The sequence below is a fragment of the Podarcis vaucheri genome (genome assembly GCF_965113315.1).
Source record: "Podarcis vaucheri genome assembly, chromosome: 14".
Taxonomy (NCBI): Eukaryota; Metazoa; Chordata; class Lepidosauria; order Squamata; family Lacertidae; genus Podarcis; species Podarcis vaucheri.
This window is the reverse complement of record NC_138752.1, coordinates 31184264-31197071: the sequence shown is the minus strand read 5'-3', so window position 1 is coordinate 31197071 and position 12808 is coordinate 31184264. Positions and strand designations below refer to the sequence as shown.

The 12808-nt window shown below is 49.8% G+C and overlaps 1 protein-coding gene across 5 annotated transcripts in view; it reads right to left on the bottom strand.

Annotated features, from left to right (window-relative positions):
• Positions 1-12808, bottom strand: part of ARHGAP17 (Rho GTPase activating protein 17) — a 57905-nt gene that overhangs the window by 1507 nt on the left and 43590 nt on the right. Inside the window, exons 13-20 of one of the 5 annotated variants that reach the window (XM_082199340.1) lie at positions 12693-12773; positions 11640-11753; positions 11140-11231; positions 10686-10839; positions 7485-7727; positions 5766-5926; positions 3704-4321; positions 1947-1989 (exon numbers count right to left, since the gene is read on the bottom strand). In XM_082199340.1, the coding sequence (XP_082055466.1) occupies positions 1982-1989; positions 3704-4321; positions 5766-5926; positions 7485-7727; positions 10686-10839; positions 11140-11231; positions 11640-11753; positions 12693-12773 (1471 nt within the window). In that variant the 3' untranslated portion in view covers positions 1947-1981. The remainder of the gene's footprint in view (positions 1-1946; positions 1990-3703; positions 4322-5765; positions 5927-7484; positions 7728-10685; positions 10840-11139; positions 11232-11639; positions 11754-12692; positions 12774-12808) is intronic. The other 4 variants (XM_082199338.1, XM_082199339.1, XM_082199341.1 and 1 more) reach the window with 4 other exon arrangements.

The following is a 12808-nucleotide window of genomic DNA, read 5'->3' as shown; positions in this document are numbered from 1 at the left end:
TTGCAGAACAGACCTGAAAAGTGATGAGAATTTGCCCTGCTTCCAGATCCTGAACTTGTACAGTGTTGTAAGTGTAGGGAAAAAATATACAACCTTATCCCTGGGTTTACCCAAAGGAAGAAAAGCTAATGAAAAGCAGTCTATTGACAACTGCTGGAGGAACTATGTGGACATATATATAACGTAAAAAAAGTAAAGGTAAAGAACCCCTGGACGGTTAAGTCCAGTCAAAGGCGACTATGGGGTACAGCACTAATCTCGCTTTTCAGGCCAAGGGAGCTGGCGTTTGTCCACAGACAGCTTTCCGGGTCATGTGGCCAGCATGACTAAATCGCTTCTGGCACAACGGGAAACCGTGACGGAAGCCAGAGCACACGGAAACGCCATTTACCTTCCTGCTGCAGCAGTACCTATTTATCTACTTTATCTGGTGTGCTTTTGAACTGTTTTGCTGTCAGAAGCTGGGACAGAGCAACGGAAGCTCACCCTGTCGCGCGGATTCAAACCGCCGACCTTCTGATCAGCAAGCCCAAGAGGCTCAGTGGTTTAGACCACAGCGTCACTGCAGGACAGACCAACTATATGGGGCCCAAGGACTGCTAGCTGAGACACCATGAGGGACAGAGACTGCTTTGGGAAGGAAATCTCATCTGAAGGAGCTACCCCAATCCCCAAAGTAGGGATCATTTCCGTCTTCTGGACTTGCTCAAATACAAGGGAAAGCTTGCAGAATTACAGAGCAAGTCTGCTAGGACCTGGAAGTGGAGAAGGGTTGGAACAAACATTTTGCTCAGGATTTGCTGTACATTGCAACTCAGCACCTCCCCCCCAAACAACAACAAAGCAGCAGCAAACACACCATGAAATCCTGTGTGGCACAGAGAAGCAGCCTGATGCCAGCAGACACTCCACCCCCCCACATTGAAAAGCTAGAAGCACACCTGACATCTCGCACATGGAAACAGTGCTTGCTTTCAAGTATGTGCAGGCCCCTGGGACTTGGGTGGCAAGTGTCATTTCTTCCTTTCAAATGCAAAGCCCTGTCTGAAGGTGACAGAGCAGAGCCCTTGCAGATTTCAGATGCTTCCGTGGGTGGTGCAGAATGCAATGCATTCGGCTGTGTCAGGGAAGGCTGAAACCCAGTTCTCCTCCTGCCCTAGTACAAGGCCCCCCAATACTGCCTAACAACTGCCTTATGAGGATGGCTTGGAACAGCACAGGGCCACCTCTCTCAGCTCCAGCCAACTGCAGCAGCTTCCGCAGGCACAAACTTCCATGCAAGGAGCAGAGTGGCAGAGTCGCGACTTGTCCCAAGGCTGGGCTCAGCTGCTCAACAGCTTCCCATTTATATGTGAGCTTTCAATCTGTACAAGCGGCCCCTTTTCTCCATCCTATTTCTCTCTCCCCACCCCATGTTCCTGGGCCTTTCGCAATGGAGGGAAAGGGAATGATGTTTAATTAATACCAGTTATGGCTCAGCAATTAACGGTTAAGCTGCTAATATCTTCAGTGTTGCATTTGTGAAGCCTCTCAGGTTGTGTCTCGGTTTCAAGTGGAAAAAACACCAACAGGTCCCACCCCCACAGTGAGAAACAGAGAAAGGGGAGGGGAGGGCTGGCTTGTAGGTCAGGTGTTGCCATCTATGAGGCTCTGAAGATTTTTGAGGAGTAGGAATTCATTCTGTATTCCAAGTACGGATGGAGCAGACAGAAAAGAAGCTAAATAACGGACAGGGCAGGATCCTGGGATATATCCGGTGAATGTGTTAAAAAGGAGAGGGGGGGGGCAAAACAAAGGACCACAAGGGTAGCACCACTTCTTTGACATGCAGGGTTAGTCCTGGGTGCAAGCAAGCTGTGTTAACAGTGACCTGTTAGTAAAGGGACGAAGCTGCGTCCATGATTATGCATTCATAACAATTCTGGCCAATCGAAAGGCCTCCTTACCATTTCCAATCTCAGTTCCTACTGAACAATGCAGGTCAAACATCTAGATTGTTTAATAAAATTCTCAATTAGAATTATTATTATTGGCAAGTTGGCGTTGCAACCTAGAGGGGATTCAACGGGTTATTTGCGCAGCTAAAAAATAGAGCTTCTTATTATTCCCAGCGCCCTTTAAGCTCCAGCACAGGAAGGTGGTCAACATGTTAGAGGGTCTGCTAAAATAAAAAAAAAGAAGGATGGGGCATGCGCTATTTCAGCCTGCGACAAAAAGGAGAAAGGGAAAAGGGGAGCCTTGCTTTTATCGTCACAATGCTGTTTTGAGATTAAGCATAATTAAGAAGCACCCAACCCAGATTAAAAGTTGGCAGGGAGGTTGGTCAGCTTTGTGGGCACTGATGCAGCCTGGGCTTCCCAAATGGGGGTAACACATTATTTTTCAGAGGAACTGCTTCGTTAGGTGTCAAGGAGTGGGAGGGCGGCTACTCCTGAGGACAAAGCAGCGTCCTCCTCCATATGCACAGAAAGGGACTTGAGCCACCATCTGGCTGCAACAAAGCTCTTCCTAGCATCTACGGAGCTGTGCTGAAGCTTTCTAAATGCACAGCTTCTGGGGCGGATTGTGTGGAAATCCTGCAGTCTGACATGCTGGGATGAGCAACTCCATGTCACTGTGGCCCAACTAGTCTCAATAAGAAGTTGGGTGTTTATGTCGGCAGTCACACTCTTCCGGCAGAGATACAGCAGGCACCCTCCCTTTTGACTTCCCAGTATCTCTTGAAGACCTTTTCATGCTGACAGGCTTTTGCAGCTGATGCATTCTTATTTTTGAGTTGCCAGCCATCTCAAAGATTATAGGTATTTTTCATTTTTTGAAATGATGTTCTCTGCTTTAACACTGTAAACCACTCTGGTATTTTATGACATCATGACACAGAAATATTTTTATATATAAAAGCAAAAAAAACCTGGCTTTGCCCATTTGTGAGCTGATTACTGGCTATACGACTACAAAATGTCACAGAGCTTCCCAAACATTCCAATAAGCTAGATCAATTAGAGGCATGCTGCTTGTCAATGTTGGTGGGGTGAAACGGAATCATTTGGGTGGTGCAGCTGTCCTGATGGGGGAGTATGGAGGAGGGGAAGAACGGTATGCTAAGACTACACGCACGCACACAGACAAATGTGGCTACAATACTTCTTGAGTGTGAAAACTTGAGATAGTGTTTGAAATCCAATTTATGCAGAAATTTGAAATATGGTTGACAGTGCAAAAAAATATAAAAAATTAACCTGTACAGTATTTGCTTCTGTCTATCCAACCATTAAGCATTTTTCTCTTCACATTTCAAGCACATCTCTCTCTCTAGAAACCTGCACATAAAACTTGTGATTCCAAGAAACGTTTGGTAGCTGTAGCCATAAAACTGCTCTGATTTAAAGGCATTTCAGGGTTAGCTGATGCAAAGCCCCAAATGAGTTTTGTCTGTCTTCTTTTTCACTCCACGTGGTGCTCTTTGATGAATTGCAATTATCCCCACCCGGATGAAACCACGTCTACTGCCCGTTTGGAGCCACTTCTCTTCTTCTGGGGAAACTCCCTTCTCCCTGCCTTCTTTCCACTTCTGTCCCAGTGGTGGAGACGAGAGCATTTCTCTCCCCCTTCTCCAGCCACATCCAACCAACCACCTCCAGGCACAGTTTTTTTAATATCACAAGATTCACAGAGACAGAGCTGACAGAGAAGCAGTCCTTACCAGTCACGATGCGGGATGCCGTTGAAGGGGGACCAGAAAGAGGGCTGTCTCCGGCCAGGTGAGGAGCTGGAGGATGCGGTGGAGGGGGGACGGTGGGCCGGTTCCTTGGCTTGGGCACGGGCCTTGGCCTGGGCAACGTGCCCATCTGAGGCGGCGGCGATTGAGCTGGCGGAGCATCCTGGGTGAGGGGCTGAGGAGCCGGGGAGGAGGCTGCAGGGTTGTGCTTCTCCAGGGGTGGGGTGTCGGGGGGTGTGGGCGTGTGGGGAGGAGTGGGCGAGGGCTGCTCCAGGCTGGGCTCAGACCCAGGCGGGGAAGAGCTGGGAGTGTTGGCTTTTGGCTGGAGAGGAGGAGTGGCCACCGTCTGCATGGGGGGCTGGGGTGGTGGGTGGCTGGGGGCCTGGATGGGGGAGAGGCTGCTGGAGTACCGTCGAGGGGCAGAGCCCTGGGATGGGACAGGGCTGGGCTGGGGGGCTCCCTGGCTGGGGGGAGAAGGGCTTCTAGTGGGGGGCTTTGGGGAAACAGAGGGCGGTTGAGGGGCGGAGGGGGCACTTTGGTTCCCCGGCTGCCCGGGAGGTGGGTTGGCTGGCTTTGGAGGGGCTGGGGCAGGCTTCTTCACGGCTGCAAGGAAGGCCAGAAAGAATGGTCAGCGGTTAAAATGCCTCTCAGAAGCAGTCTCTTCACCGCCTCACATCAACATGGAGCTTCTCATCCTTAACATTTAAAAGCTCCTCTCTTCTTTTCTGCCACGAGAGGTATCAAGCCCCTGGAAACACCTGGCGGAACCTGAAGCCTCCCAGAACTCAGAGGGATTGTTCGGAAGTTGCATTTGACCAATCAAAATGCAAAGTAGGAGGAAGTTGCATGATGGCCCCCTTCCCTGCCATCAACCATCCAGACTGGACTACTGCAATGTGCTCTAGATGGGGCTGCCCTTGGAAGACAACTTGGAAACTTCCAATTGGTTCAAAATGCAGAAGTCAGATTGGAGTCTGGGGTTGCCTACGAAAGTCATATAACCCCTCTCCAAAAGTAGTTGCATTTGCTGTCAGTTCCCAACTCAAAGTGCTTAAAGGTAAAGGTAAAGGTACCCCTGCCCGAACGGGCCAGTCTTGACAGACTCTGGGGTTTGTGCGCCCATCTCACATCTATTGGCCGGGGGCCAGCGCTGTCCGCAGACACTTCCGGGTCACGTGGCCAGCGTGACAACGCTGCTCTGGCGAGCCAGAGCCGCACACGGAACGTCGTTTACCTTCCCGCTGGTAAGCGGTACCTATTTATCTACTTGCCCCCAGGGGTGCTTTCGAACTGCTAGGTGGGCAGGCGCTGGGACCGAGCAGCGGGAGCGCACCCCGCCGCGGGGATTCGAACCGCTGACCTTTCGATCGGCAAGCCCTAGGCGCTGAGGCTTTAGCCCACAGCGCCACCCGCGTACCCCTCAAAGTGCTTACATTAGTGTAAAAAGCCCCAAACATCTTAGGCTTCAAGTATCTGAAAGACTGTCTCCTTCCTAGGTGCTAACATCAGCAGAAGAGACCTCTTGGTAGTTGCACCTTCCTCAGAAGCTCATGGCCTGGTCTTCTCTGTGGTGGCCCCTAAATTGTGGGACTCCCCCCACAGAGGTGAGCCTGGCTTCCTCACTATACAACTTTCAGCAATCACTTTACCCTGGCCTTTTTGCAGGAGATGTGCTTCTTCAGGGCCCTGAATGTAGTGTGTTTTAACTGTTTTTAATACTGAATTTTGTAAATGGTTGTAACTTGCCCTGGGACCTGCTGGTGAAGGGCAGGTAATAATCTTAATCCTCCTCCATCATCTCCCCCTCCCCCTTCAGTCAACCTCTTCGTGACCCTGCCCACCATTCCTTGACCTCCACCCTCTCCTAGTGCAAGAGATGCTAACTGAACTTAAAACACTCATGCACAGAAAACAAGCTGTCGTGAACAAGAAACAGATGCCCAAGGAAGAGCCTGCAGGAGTCCCAACTTTAAGCTTAGTATGTTGAGACGGCCGCCAACCTATTCCTGGAACGCAAGCATGTTCATTAGACTCCTGAAGGACTAACCTCGCCTGACGGCATGTGGACTGGGCCCTGCAGAGACTTGCGACTGCCCCACGGAGAGCTGGCTGGTGGCAGCGCTGGGCTGTGGGTAGGCCTGAGCGGCGCTTCCGTGCCCCCCGTTCCTTGTGGGCGGAGGAGTCGTGGGGTCCTTTGGTTTTGAACTGCTGGGAAGGGAGAAAAGACTCTGATCAAAGGCTGCTCCTTCAGGGTCACAGAGGCAGCATGTTTCTGGAATACATGGGAGGGGGGCAACACTGTGAGCTTGGTCCTGCCGGAGGGTTCTCTACTATGGCATCTGGCTGGCCACTGTGAGAACAGGATGCTGGACTCAATGGGCTATGGGATCCAGCAGGCACTTCCTATGTTCTGCTATTGGGAGGCGTAAGTGGATTCTCTCTAAAGATCCCACTACCCAAGTGTGGTGAAGAGATCCAAGTAGCAGGCTGAGACCTGACTTGGTGCATAAAATACTGTTCACCTGCTCAAGAGGGCTGGTTGGGGTTAGGACTATAAGTGTGGCAGCCTTCTCCAAGTCTGATTGTTGGAAAGCATTGGACCAGAATTTGCATCAGCCCTAGAGCAGCAGGTTGGGGAAAGGCTACACCATGCATAGGCAAACTTGACCCTCCAGATGTTTTGGGACTACAACTCCCATCATCCCTGACCACTGGTCCTGTTAGCTAAGGATGATGGGAGTTGTAGTTCCAAAACATCTGGAGGGCTGAGATGGCCTATTCCTGGGCTACACTATAGGGTAGGTAAGAAAGTTAAACTGACTTCTGAGTTGCTGGTCCTAACCTACCCCCCTCACCCAAAACCCACACTTGTATACTTTCCAACACAGACATGCATGGGGGGGGGTTGTTTGGGTAAGGGGCACACTGCTGTTAAGCACTGACAAGGGCAGGGTGATGTTATTCTAGGGGGTTTATGCTTCACTCCAGGACTATTTGCACATCCAGGAACACACATGGACAAGCAACAGGGAGCATTAGGACAAACTCCTCTTGAAACAGTGTGTAGCTCATGTTGAGCTCCAGTTGACCACCCACATCAAGTGGGAGAAGAAAGGGCTAAGGTGGAGAGAGGGAGTTTGGGCTCCCTTCCAGCTCTACCATTCTCTGACTTCATGACTCAGGCTGAGGAGGCGGCCCATGGCACAGGCTACTTGGGCACCACACAAAAGACCAGACCTGTGGAGGTTCTAGCTATGGGCAGGAAGGAAGAAGCTGTTTGGCTCTCAAGGCTGGGTGGGAAGGAGAGAGAGGGTGGCTGCTTTCCACAGCTGGGGCCATATGGGTGTGCAGCAGGAGTCGACCTGCACTCTCCAACCCCTGATCTGCCGAAGGAGGGAGGATGTCCCTGCTCCCAGGGGCCAAGCCAGGCGAACATCAACCTGTGAGAGTCCTGCAAAAGTGCAGGCTAGCCTTGCCAGTTAAATCCTTTTGAATGAGGCAAATTACGGGGCACACCTTGACCAAGAAGGAAGAACATGTGAATTGGTCTCTTGCCAGGAGCTTTTTTCAATTTCAAAAGGACTTTGCTACTGCCTTGATTTAATTGATCAGCCTTCTCCAACATGAGACCTTTCAGTTGCTTTGAACTACCGCTCCCAGCATCCACTGGGGCTGATGGGAGTTCTAGTCCAAAAAGGGTTGGGGAAGGCTGAAACAGAGGGAAGTCTCTGCGAAAGTCTTTCGGTCGGAAGTCTTTCCATCTTACCTGCCGTCCTCAGCGCCTTGGCTTTGGGACTGCTCTGCTGGGCCGGGAAGGGGGGCGGACGCAGCACCCAAGGGGGTGGGCTCAGCCCCAGGGCCCTGTGGGTGCTGCTCCGCTGTGGCCTGTGCCAGCGGGCCAGCCTCAGTGGGCGGAAGTGGTGGCTGGAAAGCTGGGGCTGTGTGCTTTCTACTTATAGTGCCACCTCTCCTGGGGTTCGCCTGGAAGTCCATAACCTTGACACCATAGCTACAGAGGAGAGAGAGAGAGACGGAAAACACACCATGCGGACTAGTAGCTACACAGAAAAACACCCAGAAAACAAACAAGGGCAGTTCAGCTACGAGGGCTGGACAAGAGACTAGTCCCTGCCGCTCGGCATGCAAAGCAGCAGCAGGGAAAAGCTCTCAAAACTTGTCTGCAGGACACTGTTAAGAGTTAAGAGGAATGCAACGCACCTTGGCACAATCAAACAGGTAGGAAGGGCACATGAGCAATGAGCAAACATCAAGGCAAGTGGTCATGTCCACGGGGTAACTATTTGGGTCATAGGAACAGAGGAGCGGAAGAAGTACCACTTTCTCTCCTGGCACACACAAACAGTAATGTATACTAGTGCCTCTTCTCACCAAAAGAATGCTAGCTGCAGTTTTGATCCGAAAGCCTGATGTGCTCAAGCTGCCGCCACCTTTGATTAAGCCAAGGACGCTGCATCTGTACCTCTATCCAGTATTAATTGCAGGGATGGGTGTGTTCTGCAATACCAGGTCAATTCAGAGAAAGGAGGGCACAGAATCCAGCTTCCCGAGGAAACAGGAAGCCAGCAGAGGCAGGAACGAAGGTTTTGGAACAGCTGGGCAAACTGCATTATGAATTCTTAGAAGCCCCACTGGGGGGGGGGGACGACTGGGACTGACTATGATCCTCCATGGAAAGGAGGGTGTGCCTAGCAGAATTTTTTTCGCATGCCCACCAAATGCAGGAGGATGCCAAACCAGCCCAAATATGCCGATTCTGCTTCATCTGCAAAATCTAATCATAGAGACACCCCCCCATTTTAAAATGATTTTTGTTTTTGTTTTTTTAAGGACAGAACACACAACCCTGATTAATTTGCACTAACAAAAGCATGAAAAATGGGAGGCCTTTACCATAACTTAGCAATGGATAGATGGTGAATGACCTCTAGTCTAGCCACACTGCAGTAAGCCAAAGCGTAACTCTTTTTAAAAAAAAACAAAGCAAAACAAAACCTCTGCATTTTGAACTATGATGCTCTTCCATTCACAAGGGGAGGGAAGGCCTGTTAGGCTGGAATTTAGTGCCAACATGAATTGAGAAGGCAGTTGGATAAGCAGAGCCTGCCTAGCTTTAGTTCAACTTAAGGCAGCAACAAATTTCCAAGACAGGGGTGGGGAACCTCAGGCCCAAGGGCCAAAAGCAGCCCTGCAGGTTTCTCTCCTTGGCCCCCAGACCTCTGCCCAGGCCACACCCCTCACTGGCCCTGCATCACATCCTCCCTGAATGTTTTTGCCTGGCTAGAATGTGTCTGTGAACTTTGATCATTTATTTATTTATTGCATTTATATGCAGCTTAAGGTGGTGTGCATGGTTCACCTCTCATGTAATCCTTGCAACAACCCTGTGAGGGAGGTTAGGCTGAGAGGCAGTGACTGGCCCAAAGTCACCTAGTGAGCTTTGTGGCTGAGTAGAGATTTGAACCCTGGTCTCCCAGATCCTAACCATGCCACTTGCATTTATCTGGATAGAGGGGTGTGTGAGAATGTGTGCAGAAACTTGCCTTCTGTAGAAAATGAGAAATTGTTAACTGCCCCGCCCACTTCCTCTTCTGGCCCCACCCATCACTGACATGCGCCCTACACACACCCAAAAAAGAAGGGAATGTGGTCTTTGAGCTGAAAGATGGGTTCCCCACCCCTGCCAGACAGGTGTAGGGAAAGGGGATGAGACTGATGGGATGAAACAAAAGCTATGATGGGTTGTGCAGAGGGGAGAAGCAACAAAAGTGGGTTCTGGGAGTTCTAGCGCCGGGCAATGGATGCTGCTGCCCCATCAAATCAGAAGCCTCTGCCGTGAGGCCTTCCTCATACCATGTTACTGTAGGCACTGCGCAATCTGAGAGGAGAGAAATCCCATCTACTGTTGCTCCAATGACTCAGAAGGTAGGCAACAGCGACAGCTTCCCCCACCAACCTTCCATGGCTTGAATCATGCATGGAACACAGGGAGAAGGAAATGCTAGTATGTTACCTTTGGATCCTCCTCAGGCTGCAGCAATGAGGGGGAAAGGAACCACTAAGGGCTTGTTTGCAACGGCACCGCATTTGCCTCCAGCTGTACTGTGGGGCTCCCAGGGGCCCTGTTGACACGACCAGCTGTCTCAGGAGAACAACGCCTTGACTCAGTTCAACTTTAGATAGGTTTGCGCTACAGTGGGTGTCCAAACCTGAATGCATGTAGGCCCTTGGGGCTTCTTTCGGGGTGGTATCAAAATGGCAGGATGCCTTTCAAAAGGGGGGAGACCCACTGGGACCCCTTCTTGCTGCATTAAGGGGTTTGTTAAGAGACCCACCTATCTGACTTTCAGGCTTTCAAACTATTAGTGGGTTTCTGCTAATGGGAGTCAATTAGCATCTGTGCTGCTACTGCATTTAAATGGAAGTTGGCACTGTGTACTTTTCCCAGGTGCAAACTGGTTATGTGAGAAGCAAAAAACGTGAGAGATTTTTGTCAACTTCCACCAGTTTTCAGAGATCAGCTATCTATACACACAATAAACACGTTCTACGGCAGAGAAAGGGAGGGGAGAGATGAGAAATGCCAAAAGGGACCAAGACGTTCTGGGCTCTTTGGGGCTTCTTTTGCTGTATTGCAGGGGGTTGGACTAGATGACACTTCCAACTCTACAATTCTATGATTCTGTGGCTCTTGACTTGCCTCTATTTCCTACCCAGCTACTGTTCTGCCTCAGGAGGGAAAGAGAGTTGGTGGAAACAGCCCAAATTTCTAATGTATGGGGAAGAGAGGGAGGCTGGTTCAGGCGGATAAACCAGGTGAATGACCTCAGAAACAACCTCAGACAGAGGCCTAAGCTGACCTCTCCCCAACAGTGTTGAAGGAACAGGTTAAGCCCCTGGGGCCAGAAGGGGGTACGGAAGTCAGAGGGAGATGGGGGGGCTGCCCTACCCTTCCTTCCTCAGCTGCTCCCCATCCATCACGGCCATGCTGATGGGCCTCTTCCGCTCCAAGGTCCCCGAGTCGTAGTCATTCCCTGTGTGTAGGTGATTCGAATTCACCGCAGGCAGTGCCACAAAGGCTCCTGACACGTTGAAATCCACCTCTAGAGTAGAAAAGAAAGTTTATTCTTTATCTGCCCTGGCGCATCTTCCAAAGCCCATCTTCCAGGCATCTTTTGCCATCTTTTCCCTGAATTTTAGTTCAAAGCTGATAAATATTATGTAAGCCTCAAAGAAACCCTATAGCTCATACATGCAAGTATTGAGATGAATTCATTCTGCACCTCTTGTCTCATTAAGAAAAGTTTGAGACAAAGTGTATATATACAATAGCTCATCATTCAGCAACAAACTATTTAGAATAGCATCTTAACCTCTGGAAATGGAGGAAATGGGCCATTTACCTTCAGGAAAAAACCAGTTGGCGTGCTGGATAATCGGCTCCACAACTGCTACCACATGCACGGATGTTGCTGCTGCCATTTCTGCAAGGGAGCTGTTGAGGGATGCAGGAGCAAATCCACAGTGAGCAGCAAACTTGCCAGAGAAGACCACCTCCTCTGTGCTACCTCCAACAAAATCTGCCCCTTATCCACTGCAGGTGGAACATATCCCTTGTGGCTAGTAGCCATCAATAGCCCTCTCCTCCATGAATACGCCTAGTCCACTTTTAAAGCCATCTAGGTCAGTAGCCCTCACTGCCTCTTGTTTGAGAGAGTTCCATAGTTTACCTCTACACTGTGTGGAGGACTTTCTTTTATCTGATAAAACATGTAAACGATGTGAAAAGTAGTGGAAGCGTGAGGAGTGGTCAACCTGCTTATGGCAAATTGCTAATGGTTTTGTGCTTAAAAACATAAAGCTGCACCAGGGTTTTATTTTTTTAAGTCCCTTGATCACTTACCCTTCATTCTTGGCCCACAGCAGGTTTGGGCCCAGGACGATGGCAATGTTGCTGGGCGTCATCTTGTTAACATCACTGTACTGAGCGAGCTTTGCAAGGAATTTGATTAAGTACCTGCCAGGAATGATTCAGGATTTAAAAGAGCTGCATGCGAAACAAGGCCCAATACGCTGCAGGGACATCCCCACCCAGATTCTAATAAATTCTCAGCTCATTCTCTCTTCTGGGAGAAAGAAAGGGGTGGTTCAAAGTCCCCTGTAGCATCTTGGATCCTGAAACTACTTGGGCAGAAGGACCCAATGAACAGCCGTGTCAAACGAGTTTCAGTGCCCACTCACAGAATTTTGGTGCCTGAGGCAGAGAACACAAACAGAAACCCACTCCACTAACTCCACTAACACAGGACATCATCCATTGGAAACCACTGCCTAGCTCTTACCTCTTCATTTCACTGGGCTTGAGCAACAGAACCTCATGCTGGGTAGTATTTGCATCTCAGAGTTAAAGCACCTGCTTTGCATGCAGAAGGTTGCAGGTTCGATCTCCAAAGAGGGCCAAGACAAGATATCTCCCTGAAACTCTGGAGAGCTGACAATACTGAGACAGGTGGACCAAGGGTCTAACTTGATATGGCAGCTTCTAAGGTTTCCTTCTATGCTCTTGTGTGCATCAAATCTGCCTGCATCCCACTCTTCTGTCCTTAACAGCTCCTAAAATATACGGTGTGGCAGCCGTTTCACCCTTGTGATTATAGGAATCGGTTAATACTTTATAAACCCCTTTTCCTTATTAAAAACTCAAAAGCAGTACACCTTGCAAAAGGAAGCATCAACAATGAAGGTCCAGCAAAACAGTTCTAGGGTTAAAACAAACAAATAACCACATTCTTCTTTCTAGCTGTCGCGCCGGTTTTCTTCAGCTTAAACACAAAAAGGTAGATCTTGGGGAATGGGAGACAGGAATACTCTTAAGACAACCACTCTTTTGCCTGGTGGGAAACGGTGTGACACATGGCAAAGGACCAAGCATACCCCACACCTCCTTGCTTCCTACCTGAAATTGGCCAGGTTGTGCTTTGGCAATTTCTGACAAATCCTCCACAGGTCCTGAAGTTTCTTGTCCTGGTCTTGTATGCTGGGGAAGGAAATAAGTTTGCTTAAGCCAAGGGC